Here is a 27,859-nt window from a genome sequence, read left to right as displayed (position 1 = left end):
TCTATATTCAGATCACCCAACACAAGGGTTTGATTCCTTGCATGAAAATTGCCAAAGCACTCACTCGGCTCCCCAAAAAAACTTTGCAACCATTTGCTCTTCGCTCCTCTCCATATGGTGTGTATAAGCACTGACAGTCACTGGCTTTTAGTAATCTCTTTTGATTCTTACCCACATTAATCTTGAACTTCTCTAAGCTGTTTAACACAGTCCCACAGCTCCATCAGAGGTACCACTCCATTCTTTGCATTTACCCCCACACTAGTCCCACATATTATTCTCTCTAACGTTCACAAACCATTCTCATTAGACATATCACCAGTATCATGATGGCATCTATGCACATTCAAACACCCCAGCCTTAACCTTCAAGGAGAATTCCTTTCATGGCTTTCTTTTGCTTCTGTTTTGGAAAGTGCAAATAAAAGAATGGGAGGGTTTCCAGCCCTCTGCTCCCACCTGTGCTCATCTCCCCTTATGTTGAGTAAGAGATAATTGGGTAGTTTCCTTACTCCTCTATCCCCAGATAAAGGAAATTTGTGATTTAGGATAAAGAATTGTGTGAATTTCTTGTCAAATGTTTTGTGAGAGATGAATGGAAAGTTTATGTTTATGGATTAAGTTCCAGTAACTCGTGTGTATATGAGGCAGAAAGGAAATACAGCTGTTGGAGCAGAAAGGGGAGGCATAACAGTTACTGTGGTGCCAGCTCACTGTTCTGCTGCCACAAATGATAATGATGATAATAATGATAATGGTGATAATAAACATATGATGATAATAATGATAATGCTAATAATAATGCTAATAATGATATAGAGAAGAGAGTGGTGAGAGTAAGTGAGCTTGGAAAGGAGACTTGTGTGAAGAAATACCTTGAAAGATTGAGTGTAGAATGGCAAAAGGTGAGAGCAAATGAAATGAGGGGAGCGGATGAGAAATTGGATGTATTTAGCAAAGAAGTAATGGCATGCGTAAAAAATGCATGTGACATGAGAAAGGTGACAGATGGGCAGTTTAGAAAGGGTAGTGAGTGATGGAATGAAGAAGTAAAGTTATTTGTGGAAGAGAAATGAGAGGCGTTTGGACAGTACTTACAAGGAAGGCGTACGAATGACTGGGAGATGTATAAGCGAAAGTGGTAGGAGGTCAAGAGGAAGATGCAAGGGTTGAAAAAGAGGGCAAATAAGAGTTGGGGTGAGAGTGTCATTAAACTTTAGGGAGAATAAAAGATGTTTTGGAAGGGGGTAAATAAAGTGTGTAAGACGAGAACAAATGGGAACATCGGTGAAGGGGGCTAATGGGGAGGTAATAAAAAGTAGTGGTGAAGTGAGGAGATGGAGTGAGTATTTTGAAGGTTATTTAATGTGTTTGATGATAGAGTGGCAGATATAGGGTGTTTTGGTTGAGGTGGTGTGCAAAGTGAGAGGGTCAGGGAGAATGGTTTGGTAAAGAGAGAAGAGATAGTAAAAGCTTTGCGGAAGATGAAAGCCGGCAAGGCAGTGGGTTTGGATGGTATTGCAGTGGAATTTGTTAAAAAAGCGGGGTGACTGTGTTGTTGACTGGTTGGTAAGGATATTCAGTGTATGTATAGTTCATGATGAAGTGCCTGAGGATTGGCGGAATGCATGCATAGTGCCATGTACAAAGACAAAGGAGATAAAGATGAGTGTTCAAATTACAGAGGTATAAGTTTATTGAGTATTCCTGGGAAATTATATGGGAGGGTATTGATTGAGAGGGTGATGGCATGTACAAAGCATCAGACTGGGGAAGAGCAGTATGTTTTCAGAAGTGGTAGAGGATGTGTGGATCAGGTGTTTGCTTTGAAGAATGTATGTGAGAAATACTGTGATAAGCAAATGAATATGTATGTAGCATTTATGGATCTGGAGACGGCATATGATAGAGTTGATAGAGATGGTCTGTGGAAGGTATTAAGAGTATATGGTGTGGGAGGTAAGTTGTGAGAAGCGGTGAAAAGTTTTTATCAGGGATGTGAGACATGAGTATCCCTGAGACATGAGTACAAGTAGGAAGAGAAGAGAGTGATTGGTTCCCAGTGAATGTCGGTTTGTGGCATTGGTGCATGATGTCTCCATAGTTGTTTAATTTGTTTATGGATGGGGTTGTTAGGGAGGTAAATGCAAGAGTTTTTGGAGAGAGGGGCAAGTATGCAGTCTGTTTTGGATGAGAGGGCTTGGAAAGTGAGTCGGTTGTTGTTTGCTGATAATACAGCGCTGGTGGCTGATTTGGGTGAGAAACTGCAGATGCTCGTAATTGAGTTTGGTAAAGTGTGTGAAAGAAGAAAGCTGAGGGTAAATGTGAATAAGAGCAAGTTTGTTAGATTCAGTAGGGTTGAGGGACAAGTGAATTGGGTATTCATTCTGAATGGAGAAAACCTGGAGGAAGTGAAGTGTTTTAGATATCTGGGAGTGGATTTAGCAGCGGATGGAACCATGGAAGCAGAAGTGAGTCACAGGATGGAGGAGGGGACGAAAGTTCTAGGAGCGATGAAGAATTTGTGGAAGGCAAGAACGTTATATTGGAGAGCAAAAATGGGTATGTTTGAAGGAATATTGGTTCCAACAATATCATATAGTTGCAAGGCATGGGCTATAGATAGGGTTGTGCGGAGGAGGGTGGATGTGCTGGAAATGAGATGTTTGAGGATAATATGTGGTGTGAGGTGGTTTGGTCGAGTAAGTAATGAAAGGATAAGAGAGATGTGTGGTAATAAAAAGAGTGTGGTTGAGAGAGCAGAAGTGGGTGCATTGAAATGGTTTGGTCACATGGAGAGAATGAGTGAGGAAAGATTGACAAAGAGGATATATGTGTCAGAGGTGGAGGAAACAAAGAGAACTGGGAGACCAAATTGGAGGTAGAAGGATGGAGTGAAAAAGATTTTGAATGATCAGGGCCTGAACATACAGGAGGGTGAAAGGTATGCAAGGAATAGAGTGAATTGGAACGATGTGGTATACCGGGGTTGACGTGTTGTTAGTGGATTGAACCAGGGCATGTAAAGCGTCTGAGGTAAACCATGGAAATTTTTGTGGTGCCTGTTTGTGGAAAGGGAGCTGTGGTTTCGGTGCATTACACATAACAGCTAGAGACTGAGTGTGAACGAATGTGGCTTTTGTTGTCCTTTCCTAGCGCTACCTCATGTGCGCGCGGGGGGAGGGGGTTACCATTTCATGTGTGGCAGGGTGGTGACGGGAATGGATAAAGGCAGCTAGTATGAATTTATACATGTGTATATATGTATATGTCTGTGTATGTATATGTATGTATATGTTGAAATGTATAGGTATGTATATGTACATGTGTAGGCGTGGAAGTATATACATGTGTATATGGGTTGGTTGGGCCATTCTTTCGTCTGTTTCCTTGTGCTACCTTGCTAACGCAGGAGACAGCAACAAAGTATATTAAAAAGAAAATAATAATAGAAATGATAACAACAACAACAATAATATCAATAGTAATGATAATTACAGTAATATGATAATGATAATGATTTGGTAAAACTATTTTTCAGCAGTGCAGCATTAATCCCTAAATGATGCACATATATTTACTGAAGCTACAGAAAAATGGGTGTTTTTCAAGTGAAGAGAAAAACACTTTTCTATGAAATGAAAGAACATCTTGTAAAAATAAGAAAAGAACAGAGAAACAAGTAGAAGAGACCTCAACTTTCTCTCGTGAAAGTAAAAACTTAGGATGAAGTTATATAGTTGAAATACTGCTAAGTACTACAACCTGGTGTCAACATGTCTCTAGTGTCACCACCTTATTTGTATAGTGTTTTGATGCATTTGGCTCTTTTTATTATTATTAAAAAGATTTATCATCTGGATCACCAAATTCATCATCACTGTGGAGAAAATACAGCTTGATATCATGTGCACTTCTACTCTTAGCAGTCTTCTGTGACATAAATTCCAAGCATTGGATGAAGAGTAACCAAATAACTCATGTAATTGTTGTATAAAGGGGCCTGAGGTTTCTTGCACAACCATCATAGATCAGCTCAAATTCAGTAGTTTTCTTGAAAGCAAAAATCAGAGATTTAGTCTCCTTTATAAGGTAGCTTAGATATACTTGAGGTATTGTTGAAGGTTTGATTTATGTATCCTGTTAAAAATCATGTGAAGTGGTTTGTTTGACTTTGTAAAAAAACTTCTGGACAATCAGTGTTTACCTGTAAATAAGTTTAATTAGTCTATGATAAGTTTCTCAGAAGTGGATAGAACACTGAAGAAGAGGGAAAATGTGTGGTTGACTAACAAAAAGATAAAGAAAACAATGGAATTAACAAACTTTATGATATGAAAACCCAGCTTAGTACTGTTCTAGTACAGAGATTCACTTCACTTTCTAAGAATCTGTCAGTGTTGATACCTACTTTTATCTACTTTTTCTTTATAGTGACTGACATGGCATAGGCAAAGCCTCCCCTGGTCAAAGGCCATCCTGGGTGAAAGGAAAAAACAGGAAGCAGAAAAGAGTAAACATTAATCATGATAGGGAAAGACAAAGGAGGAAAATTCTTCTATTGCTTCGTAGTTAGAGGGAAGAAGGTCTCATAATGGACAGCTCTGGAATGGCCAGTCACCATACAAATACTGTAGGAAGAAGCAGCCAGATTCATGCTTTGGGTCTAAACCTCGGTGGCAGGGACACAATTAAACACCTCACAAGCGCAGTGGCCAAAATAATATCCATAAAAGAGAGGGAGTTGGAACATTGAAGCATACAGAAAGGAATTGTTGAAGGGTGATGGTGTTGCAAGGAGAATTAATGTGATAAAAGGTTTTTGATTCCGCTGTCACTGATACAGAGGTGAAAGATGAGCCACCTTATATATGTGTGAGCAGTACCCCATATTAGTCCAGTAGATATGAAATGATAACTCTAAAGAAAGTCCATTACAACACTCCCAGCTCCTGGGAAGCAGACTTTGTGGTGTTGATTATGTGGGTTTCTAGGATAGAGTAGAGAATATGGTTATGTCTAATATGTTTATGTTATAGCAAGGTTGAATTATAGTGTTTTGAAATTTAACAGCAGGAAGTGAATGACTCTTTGATAGAGATATAGAGACAAATTGCATTTTAGCACTCAATTTAACTTAGTGGTACTTCTTCCCCATTCTGAGATGTTGCATAAGTTGAAATTAAGGGAGAAATATGTTCAGTACAGGAAAGAGAATAAGTATTAAAAAGTAAAGGAGAGGGAAGGGGAGTTGAACCATGTAAAGTGGCATCATCAGCTTATGGTTAAAAGGGGTAAAAAGTTGGAGCCATGCCAATGTCAGTACATTCTCTTGCGTTTTCCAGGAGGGAAATTGAATGTCTTTTAATTAGATTTAAAAGATCATGCAATTGATTCTTAATTACTTGATGATGATCTGTCTTAGGATTGTTTGGAGAGTGATTTTATGGACAAGAACTCCTCAGGCTTTGAAAGTTGACCAAAAGGAGGCAGAAGAAGGTGTTTCATTGCAAGTGGAAACAGTTATGTCAGTGTCTGCCTAGCCTTGATAATACTATCTGACTGGTTACAAGCATTTGTAATTTATGAAAAAATTATCTGTGAATTATGTTGATTACAAGAAAATATTTATGAAATATAAAACATGAGGATGAATTGATAAAAGCAATGAATGATAATTATTCGAATAAACAGTAAATAATGTGTATTTTTTTATGCTTGTTCACCATTTCCCATGTTGGCGAGGTAGTGCCTGGAACACTGTATAATGCACAGAAACTAGAGCTCCCTATCCACAACTAGGCACCATAAACCTTTCTGTAGTTTCTTCAGCTGCTTCATGTTCCTTGGTGCATTCTGTTGACTGCATGTCATCCTGGTATGCCATATTGGTCCAGTTTACCCTGTCTCATGCATGCTGTGCACCCTCCTGCATTTTCAGGCCTGAACCTCTAAAGCTTCTTTCACTGCACCCTTCCATCTCCTCCTTTGTTTCCCCCTTTTCCTTGTTCCTTTCACTTCTGACACATATACCTTCAGTTATCCTTTTCTCACTCATCCTCTTTATAAGTCAAGGCAGTTTCTGTGCACAGTCTTCACCTCTCTCATACATACTCCTTGTACTGCCACACATCTCTCTTACCCTATTGCTTGTTATCCGATCAACCCTCCTCACAACATGTTTTGTCTTCAAGGATTTCCTTTCCAATACATCCACAATATTTTTAAAATTTTTGCTTGAGGCCCATGCCTTATATCCATACAGCACCATCAGGACTATTATACCATCAAAATACCTATTTTTGCCCTTAAAGATGACAACCCTTCTTTCTACACTCTCCTCAGAGTACCCTGGACCTTTGCCCCCAAACCCACTTTTTAGCTCACTACAGCTCCCATAGTTCCTTATATTACCATATCTGCTTCCAGGTATCTAAAATACTGCAATCTCTGCTAGCGCTCTCCTTTCAAACTCGCATTCCAATTTTTTTTTTTTTTTCAAACTATTCGCCATTTCCCGCGTTAGCAAAGTAGCGTTAAGAACAGAGGACTGGGCCTCTGAGGGAATATCCTCACCTGGCCCCCTTCTCTGTTCCTTCTTTTGGAAAAAAATAAAAGATAAAAAATAGAAAACAAAAAAAAACGAGGGAAGGATTTCCAGCCCCCCGCTCCCTCCCCTTTTAGTCGCCTTCTACGACACGTAGGGAATACGTGGGAAGTATTCTTTCTCCCCTATCCCCTGGGAGAAATCTGGGTGAATCTATTTCTCTCTTGAAATGGTTAATCATTTATTGACACTGTATTCCATTCCAAGCTACGTCTTTGTTTGACAAATGACCTTCCCAGAAACGATAACTAAATCCTGAAAAGACCATAGATGTTGACAATCTTCAAGTTTTGGCTTCTGTGGTAACTTATTTTTGTCTGACAAAAAAAATAAGTTACATTCCAAATATATTGTGCTTTTCTTCAAATTTCTTCTCAAGTTTCTCCTTTTACGCACTGTCCCAAACTCAGACTCCAGTTTCTGCAGTTTCTTACTTGAATTTACCACCAGTGGTGTGTCACTAGCAACAACTGACTCACCTCCCAGATCCCCTGATTGACTGCATACCTGTTTCTCTCTCCAAGACCCTTGCATTCACCTCCCTCACTCCCTTATTCATAAAGAAATGGTGACATCACACTCCCCTGCCATGGACCCACCTTCACATGGAATCACTCACCCTCCTCTCCTCCGACTCACACACATACCTTATTCTCTTGATAAGACTCTTCACTGCTTTTACCAGCTTATCTCTTACTCCAAGTACCCACGACACTCTCTGCAGAGTATCTTTATCAACCCTATCATATGCTTTCTCAAGATCCATAAGCACCACATACAAGTCCTCTTTCTCTAAGTATTTGTCGCACACATTCTTCAAAGCAACCACTCAATCTACACATCTTCTACCACTCCTGAAGCATCATTGCTCCTCCCTAGTCTGAAACTCTGTGCAAACCACCACCCTGTCAGTCACCAATTTCCCATATGGTTCTAGATGAATTTATTCCTGGTGATTTGACTCCTAGTAATTTGCTTTTGGGAATTTAACACCTGGTATTTTCACTCCACATGCATTTCAGTCTCATGCATTTCATGTCCAATGTAAAAAGAATCATCATTGAATATTTTTTTTTTTTTTTTTATACTTTGTCGCTGTCTCCCGCGTTTGCGAGGTAGCGCAAGGAAACAGACGAAAGAAATGGCCCAACCCCCCCCATACACATGTATATACATACGTCCACACACGCAAATATACATACCTACACAGCTTTCCATGGTTTACCCCAGACACTTCACATGCCTTGATTCAATCCACTGACAGCACGTCAACCCCGGTATACCACATCGCTCCAATTCACTCTATTCCTTGCCCTCCTTTCACCCTCCTGCATGTTCAGGCCCCGATCACACAAAATCTTTTTCACTCCATCTTCCACCTCCAATTTGGTCTCCCTCTTCTCCTTGCTCCCTCCACCTCCGACACATATATCCTCTTGCTCAATCTTTCCTCACTCATCCTCTCCATGTGCCCAAACCACTTCAAAACACCCTCTTCTGCTCTCTCAACCACGCTCTTTTTATTTCCACACATCTCTCTTACCCTTACGTTACTCACTCGATCAAACCACCTCACACCACACATTGTCCTCAAACATCTCATTTCCAGCACATCCATCCTCCTGCGCACAACTCTATCCATATCCCACGCCTCGCAACCATACAACATTGTTGGAACCACTATTCCTTCAAACATACCCATTTTTGCTTTCCGAGATAATGTTCTCGACTTCCACACATTCTTCAAGGCCCCCAGAATTTTCGCCCCCTCCCCCACCGTATGATCCACTTCCGCTTCCATGGTTCCATCCGCTGCCAGATCCACTCCAAGATATCTAAAACATTTCACTTCCTCCAGTTTTTCTCCATTCAAACTCACCTCCCAATTGACTTGACCCTCAACCCTACTGTACCTAATAACCTTGCTCTTATTCACATTTACTCTTAACTTTCTTCTTCCACACACTTTACCAAACTCAGTCACCAGCTTCTGCAGTTTCTCACATGAATCAGCCACCAGCGCTGTATCATCAGCGAACAACAACTGACTCACTTCCCAAGCTCTCTCATCCCCAACAGACTTCATACTTGCCCCTCTTTCCAAAACTCTTGCATTTACCTCCCTAACAACCCCATCCATAAACAAATTAAACAACCATGGAGACATCACACACCCCTGCCGCAAACCTACATTCACTGAGAACCAATCACTTTCCTCTCTTCCTACACGTACACATGCCTTACATCCTTGGTAAAAACTTTTCACTTCTTCTAGCAACATACCTCCCACACCATAATTCTTAAGACCTTTGACAAAGTGTCTCTATCAACCCTATCATATGCCTTTCCCAGATCCTTTAATGCTCTATACAAATCCATCTGTTTTCTAAGTATTTTTCACACACATTCTCCATACCAAATACCTGATCCATACATCCTCTACCACTTGTGAAACCACAGTGCTCCTCCCCAATGTGATGCTCTATACATGCCTTCATCTCAATCAGTACCCACCCATACGATTTCCCAGGAATTCTCAACAAACTTATACCTCTGTAGGTTGAACACTCATCTTTACCCCCTTTTCCATTGTACAATGGCACTATTCATACATTCTGCCAATCCTCAGGCCTTTCACCATGATCCATACATATTTTGAATATCCTTACCAACCAATCAACAACACAGTCACCCCCTTTCTTGACAAGTTCTACTGCAATACCATCCTAATCCACTGCCATCCTAATCCACCGCCTTGCCGGATTTCATCTTCCGCAAAACTTTCACTATCTCTTCACTCTTAACCAAACCATTCTCCCTGATCCTCTCACTTAGCACACTACCCTGACCACAACACCCTATATCTGCCACTCTGTCATTTAACACAATGAACAAACCTTCAAAATACTCACTCCATCTCCTCACTTCTTCTACCTGTCATTACTTTCCCACTTGCCCCCTTCACCAATGTTCCCATTTGTTCTCTTGTCTTACGGATGTTATTTACCTCCTTCCAAAACATCTCTTTATCTCCCTAAAATTTAACAATGCTCTCTCTCCCCAACTCTCACTTTTCCTCTTTTTCAACCCTTGCACCTTTCTCTTGACCTCCTGTCACTTTCTTTAATACATCTAGTACATCTCCCAGTCATTTACACCCCTTTCTTGCAAGTATCGTCTAAAGGCCTCTCTTTTCTCTTTCACTAACAAATTTACTTCTTCACCTCACCAGTCACTACCTTTTCTAACCTGCCTACCTCCCACCTTTCTCATGCCACATGCATCTTTTGCACAAGCCATCGCTGCTTCCCGAAATACATACCATTTCTCACCCACTCCCTTGACATTATTTGCTCTCACTTTTGCCATTCTACACTCAATCTCTCCTGGTACTTCTTCACACAAGTCCCTTTTCTGAGTTCACTTACTCTCATCACTCTCTTCTCCCCACTGTTTGCACTTCTGGAAACCTCTACAAACCTTCACCTTCATCTCCACAAGATAGTGATCAGACATCCCTATAGCTGCTCCTCTCAGCACATTGGCATCCAAAAGTCTCTCTTTTACATGCCTATCAATTAACAGGTAATCCAATAATGCCCTTTAACCATCTCTCCTACTCATACTTATGTGTATCCTTTTTTTAAACTAGGTATTCCCAATCACCAGTCTTTTTTCAGCACACAATTCCATAAGGCCTACACTATTTCCATTCACAACACTGAATACTTCATGTACACCAGTTATACCCTCAACTGCAACATTACTCACCTGCCTATTTAAATCACCCATCATTAAAACCCACGTCTCATGCACCAAAGCTGCTGACACACTCACTCAGCTGCTCCAAAGCACTTGCCTTTCATGCTCTTTCTTCTCATGCCAGGTGCATAAGCACCAGTAGTCACCCATCTCTCTCCATCCACTTTCAGTTTTACCCACATCAATCTGGAATTTACTTTCTTACGCTCTATCACATACTCCCACAACTCCTGCTTCAGGAGCAGTGCTACTCCTTCCTTAGCTCCTGTCCTCTCACCAACCCCTGACTTTACTCCCAAGACTTTCCGGAACCGCTCTTCCCTTTACCCTTGAGCATCGTTTCACTCAGAGCCAGAGCATGCAGGTTTCTTTCCTCAAACATACTACCTATTTCTCTTTTCTTCTCATCTTGGTTACATCCACACACATTCAGACACCCCAATCTGAGCCTTCGAGGAGGATGAGCACTCCCTGCTTGACTCCTTCTTCTGTTTCCTTTTTTAGAAATTGAAATACAAGGAGGGGAGGATTTCCAACCCCCTGCTCCCACCCCTTTAGTTGCCTTCTACAAGACGTGCAAAATACATGGGAAGTATTTTTTTTTGCCCTATCTGAATTTGATTTCTTTTTGTAGCTTAATTTTAAAGCAAATGAAATCTTAAATTTTCAGCTCCTTAAATCTTGATATGTATAGATTTATTGAATGATTACTGTATGTGATGGTTGTAGGTAGTAAGACCTGTCACTATCAGAGTGTGTTCTGCAACCTGTTCAGTCACTTAGTTATTAGAGTCAGCTTTGGTTATGGAATGCTAAATCTTACTTTTTTGACGTTTATGAAATTGATGCAGGGAGTGAATTTACCAGGAGTGAAATACATTGGGAGTGAAAATACCGGGCATTAGGTCACTAGAATCCAATTACCTGGAGTAAAATTGCCACTCACCCTCCCATTTAACTTACCTTTACCAGGTAACTAAATTGCAGTGCTTCTCAGAATACCTCATATTCCTTGCTGACTCAATCTGGTTTCTTATGCTCTCACCCTTTGCCCTTTTATACACTCAGTCTCTCCTGAGATATCCTCGTACGAGTCTCTACTCCAACCCTACTCACTTATGTTACCCTCATCCCACCCATATCATTTCCTCTTTTTCTAGTCTCCACCATTTGATTATTATCAGACATCCCACTAGCTGCCCCTCTCAGCACAATCACATCCAAGAATCTCTTCTTTCCACAACTATCATGTAGTACATGATCTTGTAATGACCCTTTACCATCTTTCATACTCACCCATGGAAACTTATAATGTCCCTTGTTTTGAATCAGGTATCCCAAACACCTGTCCTTTTTCAGTATACAACTCCACAAGCTGTTTACTATTATCATTCACAACAGATACCCAATTCCCACAGTTTTACCCTCAACTGCCATATTACCCACACACTCCTTCAGATCACCCCTGACTAATTCTTGCTCCCATGCATCAAAACTACCAAGACACTCATTCGGCAGCTTCCAAAAAATTCACATCTCTTCCTTTGTCCTCTCATTCCTAGGTGCAAGAGTACTAATAATCATCCACTTGTAATCCACTTTCATTTTTACCCACATCAGCCTTCATTAGCTCATGCCCTCACACTAACCTCTGACTTCACCCTTATTACATTTCCAAACATTTCTTCCCCCCTTTCCTTGATTCTTTTTTTCTGAGTTAGACCATCCAACTTTCTTTCATCAACTGCTTTTTCTGTCTTTCCCTTCTCTTCATCTCGTTTACAGCCACACACATTCAGATACCCCAGCCTGATCCTTCAAGGAGGATGAGACTTCTCATGTGGCTCCTTCTTCTGCTTCAGCTGCCAAAATTAAAAGTACTAAGAGGGAAGGGTTACCAATCCCTGCTCCCACCCCTTTTATTTTTCATCTGTGACATGCATTGGTAACTCACTTGACACAGGCATTTTTTAGTGCATTGTGCTGAAACACCTTCAAAAATGTTGCACATTATCATGATGGTATTGGACAAAATATGTTTCTAAAATGATTTTTTTTCATGGTTTTATGATCATGTTATATCCCTGGGGATAGGGGAGAAAGAATACTTCCCACACATTCCTCACGTGTCGTAGAAGGCGACTAAAGGGGACGGGAGTGGGGGGCTGGAAACCCTCCCCTCCTTGTATTTTAACTTTCTAAAAGGGGAGACATAAGAAATGTGGCCTTTGTTGTCTTTTCCTTGCGCTACCTCGCACACATGCGGAGGGGAGGGGGGTTGTCATTTCATGTGTGGCGGGGTGGCGACGGGAATGAATAAAGGCAGCAAGTATGAATTATGTACATGTGTATATATGTATATGTCTGTGTATGTATATATATATATGTATACTTTGAATTGTATAGGTGTGTATATGTGTGTGTGTGGATGTGTATGTATGTACATGTGTATGTAAAAATTGAAATTTGCAGGACTGGAAAGAAAACCTGATGTGAGTTAGAGGGTTATTTATCAAGTTAGGAGGTTACATCACTCTGTATAACATCAAGAATTTCACTGTTTAGACTACAGAATTAAGAAATTACCAGCTTTCATTATATAGATTTGGCTTGCCCTGTATTTATATGTCTGAAGAATGTTAACAAGAATTGATATTAACTTATGAAGTGTGAGCAACTACTGTCTGTATTTGAACACAACAAAGTATACAGACTCAGTGTGATGATCCTTCTGCTGATGAGTAGCACTACCTGGTGGTTGGACAAGGCAGTGAGTCTTTGGACTGGTGGTTTTGAATCAACTTGGCTGATTAATTATGATGGTGTGCTTGAAGCTCTTCATTTAAAAAAGTGACTGCTGGAACAGGTACTTTGACTTTCTTTTCATGATTGTGTGTGTGGTTTATCTTAATACAGTGTTCAAATACAGAGAGAATTCTTTCATATCCATATTTCTGTCACTCTCACTATGGAATTTTATACTGACATCTGTATAATTTAGGTTTATAGTAATCATTGTTTTTATGTTGTTTTTCTTGAAATATTCCTTTCCTCTGTTTTACACATACTTTTGTGAAGATCTTATTTTTCATTTGATATTCTCTTTTAACATAGTCACTTATTTCTCGTTTTTATTTTTGTTTTTCTCCTTACTTTCCTGTCAGTTCATCACCTCAGAATTGATCCCACTTGACCTTCTTCTTTCACAATGATAATTTTGCTTTAAAATAGATGTTGATTTTTGTTTTTGTTTTAGAACTTTGGAGTATAACACTGTGTGTATATTGAGTTTGTGAGAATTTAGTTGTATAACACATATGTTAAATGTATATAAATTATTCATTTATTAGAGAGGGAGAGAAGGCAGTAGTACAGCTAATGCCAGTTGGTGATGCTACAACACGATGCAGATCAGTCTTGTGCCAGTGTGACAGCGTGGTTTGTACATCTGATGAGATGCATCCACAGGTACATATAAGATGTTTTCCTTTTGGAAGTATTACCAGGGGATGTAGAAGTATTCAAACCCATTCAGTAGAATCATTAATCGAGTTACCTCAGATTTCTTTTCATCACTTTCTATCCCAAAAGCTGTCCCATACATTAAACATGGGGAAGAAGTGCAAGGAATAGAGTGAATTGGAACGATGTGGTGTACCGGGCTCAACATGCTGTCAGTGGACTGAACCAGGGCAGGAGCTGTGGTTTCAGTGCATTACATTTGACAGCTAGAGACTGAATGTGAACAAATAAGACCTTTTTTGTCTGTTTTCCTGGCACTTCCTCGGTGAAGCAGGGGTTAGTGATGCTGTTTCGTGTGGGGTGGGGTAGCACCAGTGATGGATTAAGTTAAGCAAATATGAATATGTGTATGTTTATGTATGTATATGTTTGTGTATGTGTATGTATATGTATGTATATATTGATATGTATGTATATTTATTTGTTAATTTTTTTCATATATACTTTGTTGCTGTCTCCTGTGTTAGCGAGGTAGCGCAAGGAAGCAGATAAAAGAATGGCCCCTCCCACCCACATACACATGTATATACATAAATGCCCACACATGCATATGTATACATTTCAATATATACATACATATACATACACAGACATATACATATTTACACATGTATATTCATACTTGCTGCCTTCATCCATTCTTGTCACCATCCCGCCACGCATGAAATGGCACCCCCCTTTCCCCCACACAGGCGTGAGGTAGTGCTAGGAAAAGACAACAAAGGCCACATTCATTCACACTCAGTCTCTGGCTGTCATGTGTAATGCATCAAAACCACAGCTCCCTTTCCACATCCAGGCCCCACAAGGCTTTCCATGGTTTACCCCAGATGCTTCACATGCCCTGGTTCAATCCATTGACAGCATGTCAACCCCAGTATACCACATCGTTCCAATTCACTCTATTCCTTGCACGCCTTTCACACCCCTGTATGTTCAGGCCCCTATCACTCAAAATCTTTTTCACTCGATCCTTCCACCTCCAATTTGGTCTCCCACTTCTCATTCCCTCAACCTCTGACACATATATCCTCTTGGTCAATCTTTCCTCACTCATTCTCTCCATGTGACCAAACCATTTCAATACACCCTCTTCTGCTCTCTCACCCACACTCTTTTTATTACCATGCATCTCTCTTACCCTTTCATTACTTAGTCAAACCACCTCACACCACATATTGTCCTCAAACATCTCATTTCCAGCACATCCAACATCCTCCGCACAACCCTATCTTTAACCCATGCCTTGCAACCATATAACATTGTTGGAACCACTATTTCTTCAAACATACCTATTTTTGCTCTCTGAGATAACGTTCTCGCCTTCCACACATTCCTCAATGCTCCCAGAACCTTTGCTCCCTCCCCCACCCTGTGATTCACTTCGGCTTCCATGGTACCATCTGCTGCTAAATCCACTCCCAGATATCTAAAACACTTCACTTTCTCCAATTTTTCTCCATTTAAACTTACCTCCCAGTTGATTCAACCCTACTGAACCTTATTCACATTTACTCTCAGCTTTCTTCTTTCACACACTTTACCAAACTCAGTCACCAGCTTTTGCAGTTTCTCACCCGAATCAGCCACCAGCACTGTCTCATCAGTGAACAACAACTGACTCACTTCCCTAGCCCTCTCATCCACAACAGACTGCATACTTTCCCCTCTCTCCAGAACTCTTGCATTCACCTCCCTAACAACCCCATCCTTAAACAAATTAAACAACCATGGAGACATCATGCACCCCTGCCACAAATCGATATTCACTGGGAACCAATCACTTTCCTCTCTTCCTACTCATACACATGCCTTACATCCTGGATAAAAACTTTCCACTGCTTTTAACAACTTACCTCCCATGCCATATATTCTTAATACCTTCCACAGAGCATCTCTATCAACTCTATCATATGCTTTCTCCAGCTCCATAAATGCTACATACAAATCCACCTGTTTTTCTAAGTATTTCTCACATACATTCTTCAAAGCAAACACTTGATCCACACATTCTCTACCACTTCTGAAACCAGACTGCTCCTCTCCAGTCTGATGTTCAGTACATGCCTTTACCTCCTCAATCAATACCCACCCATACAATTTCCCAGGAATACTCAACAAACTTGTCTCTGTAGTTTGAACACTCTCCTTTATCCCTTTTGCCTTTTGTACAGTGGCATTATACATGCATTCAGCCAATCCTTAGGCACTTCTTCATTATGCAACATACATTGAATATCCTTATCAACCAATCAGCAACACAGTCACCCCCTTTCTTAATAAATTCAACTGCAGTACCATCCAAACCAGCCGCCTTGCTGGATATCATATTCTGCAAAGCTCTCATTACCTCTTCTCTCTTAACCAAACCATTCTCCCTGACCCTCTCACTTCACAAACCACCCTGACCAAAACATCCTACATCTGCCACTCTATCATCAAACACATTCAGCAAACCTTCAAAATACTCACTCCATCTCCTGACTTCATCACCTGTTATCACTTCCCCCATTGTCCCCTTTACCGATGTTCCCATAGTTTTTTTGTACTTGATCACCGTTTCCCATGTTAGAACAGTAACACTGTGCCCAGCCTATTCTCTGTGGATCATCCACTGCACTAAATGAATTATGCAGCAGAGAAATAGTACATTCAAAATTTGTAAAAACAATCTCTATAAACAGCTTCATAAGAAAGTGGAAGCAAGTTAGTGCCAGGAACAGATGAAGAAAGTTAACAACCTCTGCTCACATCCATTCTCTATCTGTCATGTGTGATGCATTGAACCACCTCTTCCTATCCACAACGCAGTCCCACACAGACCTTTCCATGGGTTACCCTGGATGCCTTACATATCCTGGTTCATCCCATTGACAGCCTGTCAACCACGGTTTACCACCTTCTTCCAATTTACTCTATCCGAAGCATGCCTTTCATCCTCCTGAATGTTCAGGCCCCTGTCACTCAAAATCTGTCTCGCTCCATCCCTCATCTCCAATTTGTATTCACTATTCTCCATATTTCCTTTGCTTCTGGTACATATATCCTCTTTGTCAGTCTTTCCTTCCATCTCCAATTTGTTTTCACTATTCTCTGTATTTCCTTCGCTTCTGACACATATATCCTCTTTGTCAGTCTTTCCTCTATCATTCTCTCTGTATGTCCAAACTATTTCACCACACCTTCCTCAACTGTCTTAATCTTGTTCTTTGTATTACCACACATCTCTCCTACCCTTTCATTACTTACTTAGTAAAACTACCTCACACCCCATAATGTCTTCAAACATTTAATATCCAACACATCTGCCCTCCACCACACAGCTTTATCAACAGCACATGCCTCACATCCATATGATATTACTGGGACTACTATACCTTCAAACATACCCATTTTTGCCATCCCAGATAATGTTCTGTCTGAAACTATAGCAATCCATATTGTATTCTTTCATTATTACCATTTTCCCTGGAACCTCATTCCTGTCTATTTCTTATCCAAAATTTCCACAGCTAATGATTCATGTCTTTCTACCTCAGGTCACCTCCTATCATTATTTCATAAAACTTTTTGCCGATCATTACTTGTAATCCCTCCTCTTTTTCCTTCCTTATGTTCTTTTCATAGTAGCCCTATCCAGCTTTAGTTTTGTAATTTTTTTTTTTTTCTTTTTGCTTTGTCGCTGTCTCCCGCGTTTGCGAGTTAGCGCAAGGAAACAGACGAAAGAAATGGCCCAACCCACCCCCATACACATGTATATACATACATCCACACACGCAAATATACATACCTACACAGCTTTCCATGGTTTACCCCAGACGCTTCACATGCCCTGATTCAATCCACTGACAGCACGTCAACCCCGGTATACCACATCGCTCCAATTCACTCTATTCCTTGCCCTCCTTTCACCCTTCTGCATGTTCAGGCCCCGATCACAAAATCTTTTTCACTCCATCTTTCCACCTCCAATTTGGTCTCCCTCTTCTCCTCGTTCCCTCCACCTCCGACACATATATCCTCTTGGTCAATCTTTCCTCACTCATTCTCTCCATGTGACCAAACCATTTCAAAACACCCTCCTCTGCTCTCTCAACCACGCTCTTTTTATTTCCACACATCTCTCTTACCCTTACGTTACTTACTCAATCAAACCACCTCACACCACACATTGTCCTCAATCCATCCTCTTGTGCACAACTCTATCCATAGTCCACGCCTCGCAACCATACAACATTGTTGGAACCACTATTCCTTCAAACATACCCATTTTTGCTCTCTGAGATAATGTTCTCGACTTCCACACATTCTTCAAGGCTCCCAGAATTTTCGCCCCCTCCCCCACCCTATGATCCACTTCCGCTCCCATGGTTCCATCCGCTGCCAGATCCACTCCCAGATATCTAAAACACTTCACTTCCTCCAGTTTTTCTCCATTCAAACTCACCTCCCAGTTGACTTGACCCTCAACCCTACTGTACCTAATAACCTTGCTCTTTTTCACATTTACTCTTAACTTTCTTCTTTCACACACTTTACCAAACTCAGTCACCAGCTTCTGTAGTTTCTCACATGAATCAGCCACCAGCGCTGTATCATCAGCGAACAACAACTGACTCACTTCCCAAGCTCTCTCATCCCCAACAGACTTCATACTTGCCCCTCTTTCCAAAACTCTTGCATTCACCTCCCTAACAACCCCATCCATAAACAAATTAAACAACCATGGAGACATCACACACCCCTGCCGCAAACCTACATTCACTGAGAACCAATCACTTTCCTCTCTTCCTACACGTACACATGCCTTACATCCTCGATAAAAACTTTTCACTGCTTCTAACAACTTGCCTCCCACACCATATATTCTTAATACCTTCCACAGAGCATCTCTATCAACTCTATCATATGCCTTCTCCAGATCCATAAATGCTACATACAAATCCATTTGCTTTTCTAAGTATTTCTCACATACATTCTTCAAAGCAAACACCTGATCCACACATCCTCTACCACTTCTGAAACCACACTGCTCTTCCCCAATCTGATGCTCTGTACATGCCTTCACCCTCTCAATCAATACCCTCCCATATAATTTGCCAGGAATACTCAACAAACTTATACCTCTGTAATTGGAGCACTCACTCTTATCCCCTTTGCCTTTGTACAATGGCACTATGCACGCATTCCGCCAATCCTCAGGCACCTCACCATGAGTCATACATACATTGAATAACCTTACCAACCTTACCAACCAGGTACTTGTTTTTCATTAAGAGCCCAATACCACTGATCAACAAACCTTCCTCTCCATTATTGATGAATATTTCATTTCCTCTCATTCTTTCATCATATGCAAGTGTCAAACCCCCTTTCAGAAATATTTACTACCTCCATACATTTTTATCCTTTACTTACTGCTTGTATATTCCACACAACCCCATAGTATTTGCCTTTAATGGTTGCAAGCAAAACCAAAGCCAAGAGTAGATTTAGGAACCACATGATCCAAAGCTGGTTATAGACGTGGAAGACGTTATCAATATGGCTGCATGTAGACTTCCATCATTCATGGTTATATGTTGGGAATTTTCCACATTACCAAAGATTAAGTTTAATGTAAATTTTTGGGCCATTTACTTCCACAAACCAATACTGTCAGGTATCTGTATATCAATATAGAGGCTACAAGATCATATAGAATCTTTTCAAGATACCTCTGTCACTCCAGACTTTTTTCACCATTATCCATAAATTGCTTCTTACCACTTTCACACATGGGTAGCCCTTGAAATATCGAGTGGATTTGTCATATCCTTGGTGATGTAGATAAAAGCATGAAAGAGATATTAGATATGAAGGATACTCTAAAACCCTTTTTAGATAGCTTGAATGCTGTCAGTTTTGGTATAATGAGGTGTTTTAAACTACTTACATTCAGTGGGTCACACTGAAGCCTGAATTTGGGCCCTCATTCTGTCCATAAGTTTCTTTGAGTTTGTAAGTTTACTAAAAATACTGAGGATTAGAAAGCTAAAAAGTAAAGATCTTTAAGACAAGTGTTGTTCATTAGACATTCTTGATGAATATGCTTCACCCAAAGAAGATTTATACTACTTGTCCCATTTTCATTATGTCCTTTACATTCAAAGGTAAAAGTATGATGTTGACATCTGTTTCTACCCTTAGATTGATTTCTAACTGATTTGGATTTTGAATCTTTCCACAGGTTATAAAATTTTTGAAAATTGAGACTGAGTACCTAACCTTGCTCAAGTGTGTGATACAGCATGTTGTGAAGCCTTTCCTCTCAGTGTGTGCAACTACCAGCAGCAGCAAGAACTTGATGACTTCTCATAAAGACAGTAACATCTCTAGCAGTGGAGGAGGTAGTGGCTCTTCAGGTAAGACATATTCAAGTTACTGTGTTAGTTTATCTTTTATTGTTGGATATTGCTGCCAGAAGTTGGTTAGTATTGAAGAATAACCTACTATATACATAACAAGAAATGTATTTGCTCCACTTCATATCTTACACATGTACCCTTCTTTTTTTGTTTTAGTTTCATTTCTATCTACCCTACACCATCTGCTTGATACTTATGTTTTCATACTACTCATTTAGAAATACGATAACCAGAATCTTGCTGTCACTCCATGATATAGTATTAATGACTTTGAATTCACAGCTTACAGGACCTGGGCCTGAACCAAAGGTCTAGCAGAGTTATAAGATTATCATCTAGAGGGTTATGTGCTCAGTTGATCACTTTGTCTTGTTAATATGATACTATATATCTTTTATTTTTTTCTCATTTATACTCACCTGTTTCCCATACAACCCATGGCATAACCAGCCACCAACCCCAGGTAGAAATAAAAAGCTTATTCACACTTCAACAGCCTATATGTACAGATCCCCCTCCCTCAACAAACATGACAGTGACAAAATATCAAAACTTGAACACTTCATCTCCATTTGACATTAGGGATGTGTTCATGGAGATCATAAGTAAACAGAAACATTGGATATTGAAACATTTTGTCATAGAATTTAGAATAGGATAAAGGGGAGTTACATCCCTGGGAGAGATTTATTTCCCTAATTTGCACATAAGAAAGTTATTAATGTGAAAAACATACAGTATAAAGCAGGTACATTATTATTCTAAGTATGTGAATGAAAACCCAGATTTATAGAGGTGAAATAGTCCTGTGAAAATAACACATGAAGTAGTTGTGAATGTGTTATGTGGAAACTGTCTTAGGTGTGGTAAGATGTGGTGGAGTTATGCAAAAGAGGGGCCAGGTTGGCCAAGCTCTTCATCAGAGGTGCAACATTTGAAGAACTAGTTTAGAGGTAGCTGGACATTCTTTCTTTTGGTAGTACAACTCTGTGTTTGGATGATTTCACAGGAGTTCAGATAACCAAAAAACTCTGACAATTGCTTTGCACTTAATGTCTTAGAGCAGTCTGTTCTTTACTCATAGCCTCTTCCTTGGTCCTTTGTTGTTCCAGGTGCATCAGATCTTCATTTCATAAGTCCTCATTGTAAGCATCTGCTCTCTGTCTGGGTCACTGATGAACTGGCTGAAGGTGCAGTGCAGATAATAAGTCTTGATGATGGTAATCCTTTGTTCAACTGACTGCAGCATTCGTGTGGTGTCAGGTGACATAAAGATGACATTAACATGCTCAGATAAATCTTGCAAGTTGGGAGAATGACCTGGGGCACTGTCAAGGATAAGCAAAGCTTTGTTTGGCAGGTTATTATTGGCACTATGATTCTTCACAGCAAGATAGAAGTAGTAAGTGAACCATTCTTGGAAAATTCCCATTGTTATTCTGGCCTTTTGGATTGAACACCAAACAGCAGAGAATTGTAGCTATGAATAACTTTTATATCCCTTGGGGTTCTCACAGTGATACACCTGCAAGGGTTTAATTTTGAAATCTCCTGCAGCATTCCCACTAATCAGCTTTGAACTTGGGCACAGTCATCTCTTTTGATGAATGTATTAGCTGGTATGTGCCTCTAATAGAGCCATGTCTCATCATCATTAAACACCTTTGAGGTGTGTTGCTACCTTCTTCAGCAATAGCCTTTAATAAGGGGGGTATGCCCTTGCTGCCTCCTTGTCTGCATGAGCAGCTTCACTAGTTATTTTGATATTATGCAAACTGCTGTGCTTTTTGAATCTGTGAAACCAGTCACAGCTAGCAACAAAAGTGTTGGCTTCAGAGTTCTAACCTTACCTGTTCCTCTTATCATCATACAAATTTTTGATTGTCTACTGAATAACAGCTTACTTACAGGGATTTTACAGTGATTTTGATCTTTCATTTAGACACTCAACATTTGCTTCATGTTTTCATAAGGTCACCTCTAATGTGGGTGATTTTTGTTGCATGTAAAGGTGGTACATTGGAATCATGTTGCTCTACTTTTTCTGCCTGCTCACAAATTATTGTCATTGATATAGTACGTAAATTGAGCACAATGCTCACTTAGGTGCTTATAGTGTACTTTATTTATTGTGTGTTGCATGATGAACACAAAATAAGAGCAGGGTTGTATGCTCACCACAACATGAGCCTTAGAGTGGTTGGTGTGGAGATGTTACCATGCCAACACTCCCCAGACTTGTTTGGTTTATCCTCTTTCATTCTCATCTTTATTTGATACTATTCACCTGTATGGCATCAGAAACACCATTTCTACATATTGCAAGATGCTTCATGATTAAGATGCATCTACTGTGCTGATGACATTGAGGACCTTACTCCTCTTTTGTCCCATGAACATCCAGCAAACACAAAACATCACCTCGCTTTCTGTGTGGTACCACCTGGTGGATGTGGCTGGCTTTCTCACCACTGATGGAGCACCACAGGAGATTCTGGGATGGGAAGGTATAAGTGAAGGTACAATATGTGTATATTTATTTTATATTTATTATATTTAATTGCCGTCGCATGTGTTAGTGAGGTAGCGCAAGGAAACAGACGAGGAATGGCCCAACCCACCCACATACACATTTATTTATTTGTTTGTTACACTTAGTTGCTATCTCCCACGTTAGCGAAGTAGCGCAAGGAAACAGATAAAAAAATGGCCCAACCCACCCACATATACATGTATAAACATAAACGCCTACACACTCACATATACATACCTATACATTTCAACATATATATACACGGACAAATGAATGAATGTGGCCTTTGTTGTCTTTTCCTAGCGCTACCTCGCAAGCATGCGGGGGGAGGGGGGTGTCATTTCATGTGTGGTGGGGTGGCGACGGGAGTGAATAAAGGCAGCAAGTATTAATTATGTACGTGTGTATATATGTATATGTCTGTTAATGTATATATATGTTGAAATATATAGGTAAGTATATGTGCGTGTATGGACGTGTATGTATATTCATGTGTATGTGGGTGGGTTGGGCCATTCCTCCTTCTGTTTCCTTGTGCTACCTCGCTGATGTGGGGGACAGTGACAAAGAATAATGAATGAATAAACATACACAGACATAAACATGTTTACACATTTACATATTCATACTTGCTGCCTTCATCCATTCCCGTCTCCACCCTGCCACAATTGAAATAGCACCCCCCTCCCCCTACGCACGCACAAGGTAGTGCCAGGAAAAGATAACAAAGACCACATTCATTAGCACTCAGTCTCTAGCTGTCATGAGTAATGCACCGAAACCACAGCTCCCTTTCCACATCCAGGCCCCACAAAGCTTTCCATGGTTTACCCCAGAAGCCTCACATCCCCTGGTTCAGTCCATTCGCAGGACGTCCACCCCAGTATACCACATCGTTCCAATTCACTCTATTCCTTGCATGCCTTTCATCCTCCTGTATGTTCAGGCCTAGATCATTCAAAATCTTTTTCACTCCATCCTTCCACCTCCAATTTGTTTTCCACTTCTCATTCCCTCTACCTCTGACATGTATATCTTCTTTATCAATCTTTCCTCACTCATTCTCTCCATGTGACCAAACCATTTCAATACACCCTCATCTGCTTTCTCAAACACACTCTTTTTATTACCACACATCTCTTTTACCCTTTCATTATTTAATCAAACCACCTCACACCACATATTGTCATCAGACATTTCATTTCCAACACATTCAGCATCCTCCGCACAACCCTATCTATAGCCCATGCCTCGCAACTGTTCCTTCAAACATACCCATTTTTGCTCTCCAAGATAATGTTCTAGCCTTCCACACATTCTTCAACACTCCCAGAACCTTCACCCCCTTCCCCGCCCTGTGACTCACTTCCACTTCCATGGTTCCATCCACTGCTAAATCCACTCCCAGATATCTAAAACACTTTACTTCCTCCAGTTTTTCTCCATTCAAACTTACCTCCCAATTAACTTGTCCCTCAACCCTAATGAACCTAATAAACTTGCTCTTATTCACATTTACTATCAGCTCTCTTCTTTCACACACTTTACCAAGCTCAGTCACCAACTTTTGCAGTTTCTCACCCGAATCAGCCACCAGTGCTGTATCATCAGTGAACAACAACTGACTCACTTCCCGAGCCCTGTCATCCACAACAGACTACATAGTTACCCCTCTCTCCAAAACTCCTGTATTCACCTTCCTAACCACCCCATCCATAAACAGATTAAACAACCATGGAGACATCATGCACCCCTGCTGCAAACCGATGTTCATTGGGAACCAATCGTTTTCCTCTCTTCCTACTTGTATACATGCCTTACATCCATGATACAAACTTTTCATTGCTTCTAGCAACCTACTTCCCACACCATATACCTCCCACATCATATACTCTTGATACCTTCCACAAAGCATCTCTGTCAGCCCTATCAATGCCTTCTCCAGATCCATAAATGCTACATACAAATCTATCAAAGTATTTCTTACATACATTTTTCAAAGCAAACACCTGATCCACACATCCTCTGTCACTTCTGAAACCACACTGCTCTTCCCCAATCTGATGCTCTGTACATGCCTTCACCCTCTCAATCAATACCCTCCCATATAATTTGCCAGGAATTCTCAACAAACTTATACCTCTGTAACTTGAACACTCACCTTTATCCCCTTTGCCTTTATACAAAGGCACTATGCATGCATTCCACCAATCCTCAGGCTCTTCACGATGAACCATACATACATTGAATATCCTTACTAACCAGTCAACAACACTCACCCACTTTTTTGATGAATTTCACTGCAATACCATCCAAACCCACCGCCTTGCGGGCTTTCATCTTCCACAGAGCTTTCACTACCTCTTCTCTGTTTACCATACCATTCTCCCTAACGCTCTCACTTTGCACACCACCTCGACCAAAGCACCCTATATATGCTACTCTATCATCAAAGACATTCAAAAACCTTCAAAATACTCACTCCATCTCCTTCTCACTTCACCACTACTTGTTATTACCTCCTTATTAGCCCCTTCACCGATGTTCCCATTTGTTCTCTTGTCTTACACACTTTATTTATCTCCTTCCAAAGTATCTTTTTATTCTCCCTAAAATTTAATGATACTCTCTCACCCCAACTATCATTTGCCCTCTTTTTCGCCTCCTGCACCTTTCTCTTGACCTCCTGCCCCTTTCTTTTATACCAATCATTTGCTCTACTTCCCTGCAAAAATCATCCAAATGCCTCTCTCTTCTCTTTCACTAATAATCTTACTTCTTCATCCTACCACTCTCTACCCTCTCTAATCTGCGCACCTCCCACCTTTCTCATGCCACATACATCTCTTGTGCAAGCCATCACTGCTTCCCTAAATACATCCCATTCCTCCCCTTCTCCCCTTATGTCCTTTGCTCTCACCTTTTTCCATTCTGCACTCAATCTCTCCTGGTATTTCTTCACACAAGTCTCCTTTCCAAGCTCACTTACTCTCACCACTCTCTTCACCCCAACATTCTCTCTTCTTTTCTGAAAACCTCTACAATTCTTCACCTTCGCCTCCTCAAGATAATGATCAGCACATTAACATCCAAAAGTCTTTCTTTCACACGTCTGTCAATTAACACTTAATCCCCATAACGCTCTCCAGCCATCTCTCCTACTTACATACATATACTTATGTATATCTCTCTTTATGTATATACACATGTATGTACATAAATGCCCACACACACACACATATACTTACATATACATACACAGACATGTACATATATACACATGTACATATTCATACTTGCTGCCTTCATCCATTCCTGTTGCCACCTCACCACACATGAAATAGCACCGCCCCCCTAGCAAGGTTGCAACAGGAAAAGACAAAAAAAGCCACATTCATTCACACTTAGTCTCTGTCTGTCATGTGTAATGCACCAAAACCACAGCTCCCTTTCCACATCCAGGCCCCATAGACCTTTCCATGGTTTACCCCAGATGTTTCACATGCCCTGGGTAAAGGCAAGGGTTGGTGAGAGAACAAGAGCAAAGGAAGGAGTAGCACTTCTGAAGCAGGAGTTGTGCGAGTATATGATAGAGTGTAAGAAAGTAAATTCTTGATTGATATGGGTAAAACTGAAAGTGGATGGATAGAGATGGGTGATGATTGGTGCCTATGCATCTGGTTATGAGAAGGAAGATCATAAGAGGCAAGTGCTTTGGAAGCAACTGAGTGAGTGAGTTAGCAGCTTTGATGCACTAGACTGGGTTATAGTGATGGGTGATTTGAATGCAACTGTGAGTTATGTGGCAGGGCAGTTTAGGGCATAATTGGTGTACATGGAGTGTTCATTGTTGTATATAGAAATGATGAAGAGCTTGTGGATTTGTGTGCTGAAAAAGGACTGGTGATTGGGAATAACTGGTTTAAAAAGAGAGATATGCTTAAGTATACATATGTGAGGAGGAGAGATGGTCAAAGGGTGTTATTGGATTATGTTTTAATTGATAGGCATGTAAAAGGGAGACATTTGGATGTAAATGTTCTGAGAGGGGCAGCTGGAGGGATGTCTGATCACTATCTTTTGGAGGCAAAGGTGAAGATTTGTAGAGGTTGTCAGAGAAGAGGAGAGAATGTTGGGGAGAAGAAAGTGGTGAGAGTAAGTGAACTTGGAAGGGAGACTTGTGTGTGGAAGTACCAGGAGAGATTGAGTGTAGAATGGCAAAAGGTGAGAGCAAATGACGTGAGGGGAGTGGGGGAGGAATGGGATGTATTTAGGGAAACGGTGATGGCTTGCACAAAAGATATATGTGGCACGAGATAGCTGGGAGGTGGGCAGATTAGAAAGGATAGTGAGTGGTGGGATGAAGAAGTAAGGTTGTTAGTGAAAGAGAAGAGAGAGAGGCATTTGGACGATTTTTGCAGGGAAGTAGTGCAAATGACTGGGAGATGTAGTGGTGAAGTGAGAAGAAGATGGAGTGAGTATTTTGAAGGGTTGTTGAATGTGTTTGATGATAGAGTGACAGATATGGGGTGTTTCGGTCGGGGTGATGTAGCAAGTGAGAGGGTCAGGAAGAATGGTTTGGTAAACAAAGAAGAGGTGGTGAAAGCTTTGCAAAAGATGATTTCTGGTAGGGTGGCAGGTTTGGATGGTATTGCAGTGGAATTTATTAGGAAAGGGGGTGACTATGTTTTTGATTGGTTGGTGGGCATATTTGATGTATGTATGGATCATGGTGAAATGCCTGAAGATTGGCGGAATGCCTGCATAGTGCCATTGTACAAAGGCAAGGGGATTTTGGTGAGTGTTCAAATTACAGAGGCATAAGTTTGTTGAGTATTCCTGGGAAATTATATGGGAGGTTGTTGACTGAGAAGGTAAAGGCATGTACAGAGCATCAGCTTGGGGAAGAGCAGTGTGGTTTCGGAAGTGGTAGATGATGTGTGGATCAGGTGTTTGCTTTGAAGAGTGTATGTAAGAAATACTTAGAAAAACAGATAGATTTGTATAGATTTGTATGTAGCATTTATG

General features: G+C 40.7%; 1 protein-coding gene across 1 annotated transcript in view; it reads left to right on the top strand.

Annotated features, from left to right (window-relative positions):
* Window positions 1–27,859, top strand: part of Als2 (Amyotrophic lateral sclerosis 2) — a 231,493-nt gene that overhangs the window by 74,481 nt on the left and 129,153 nt on the right. The window contains exons 7-8 of the mRNA XM_071666251.1: window positions 13,720–13,837; window positions 20,121–20,295. Coding sequence (XP_071522352.1) covers window positions 13,720–13,837; window positions 20,121–20,295 — 293 coding nt within the window. The remainder of the gene's footprint in view (window positions 1–13,719; window positions 13,838–20,120; window positions 20,296–27,859) is intronic.

The sequence above is a fragment of the Panulirus ornatus genome, chromosome 11 (assembly GCF_036320965.1).
Source record: "Panulirus ornatus isolate Po-2019 chromosome 11, ASM3632096v1, whole genome shotgun sequence".
Classification (NCBI taxonomy): Eukaryota; Metazoa; Arthropoda; class Malacostraca; order Decapoda; family Palinuridae; genus Panulirus; species Panulirus ornatus.
Note: the sequence above shows the minus strand (reverse complement) of the source record. Positions and strands in the feature narration are given on the sequence as shown.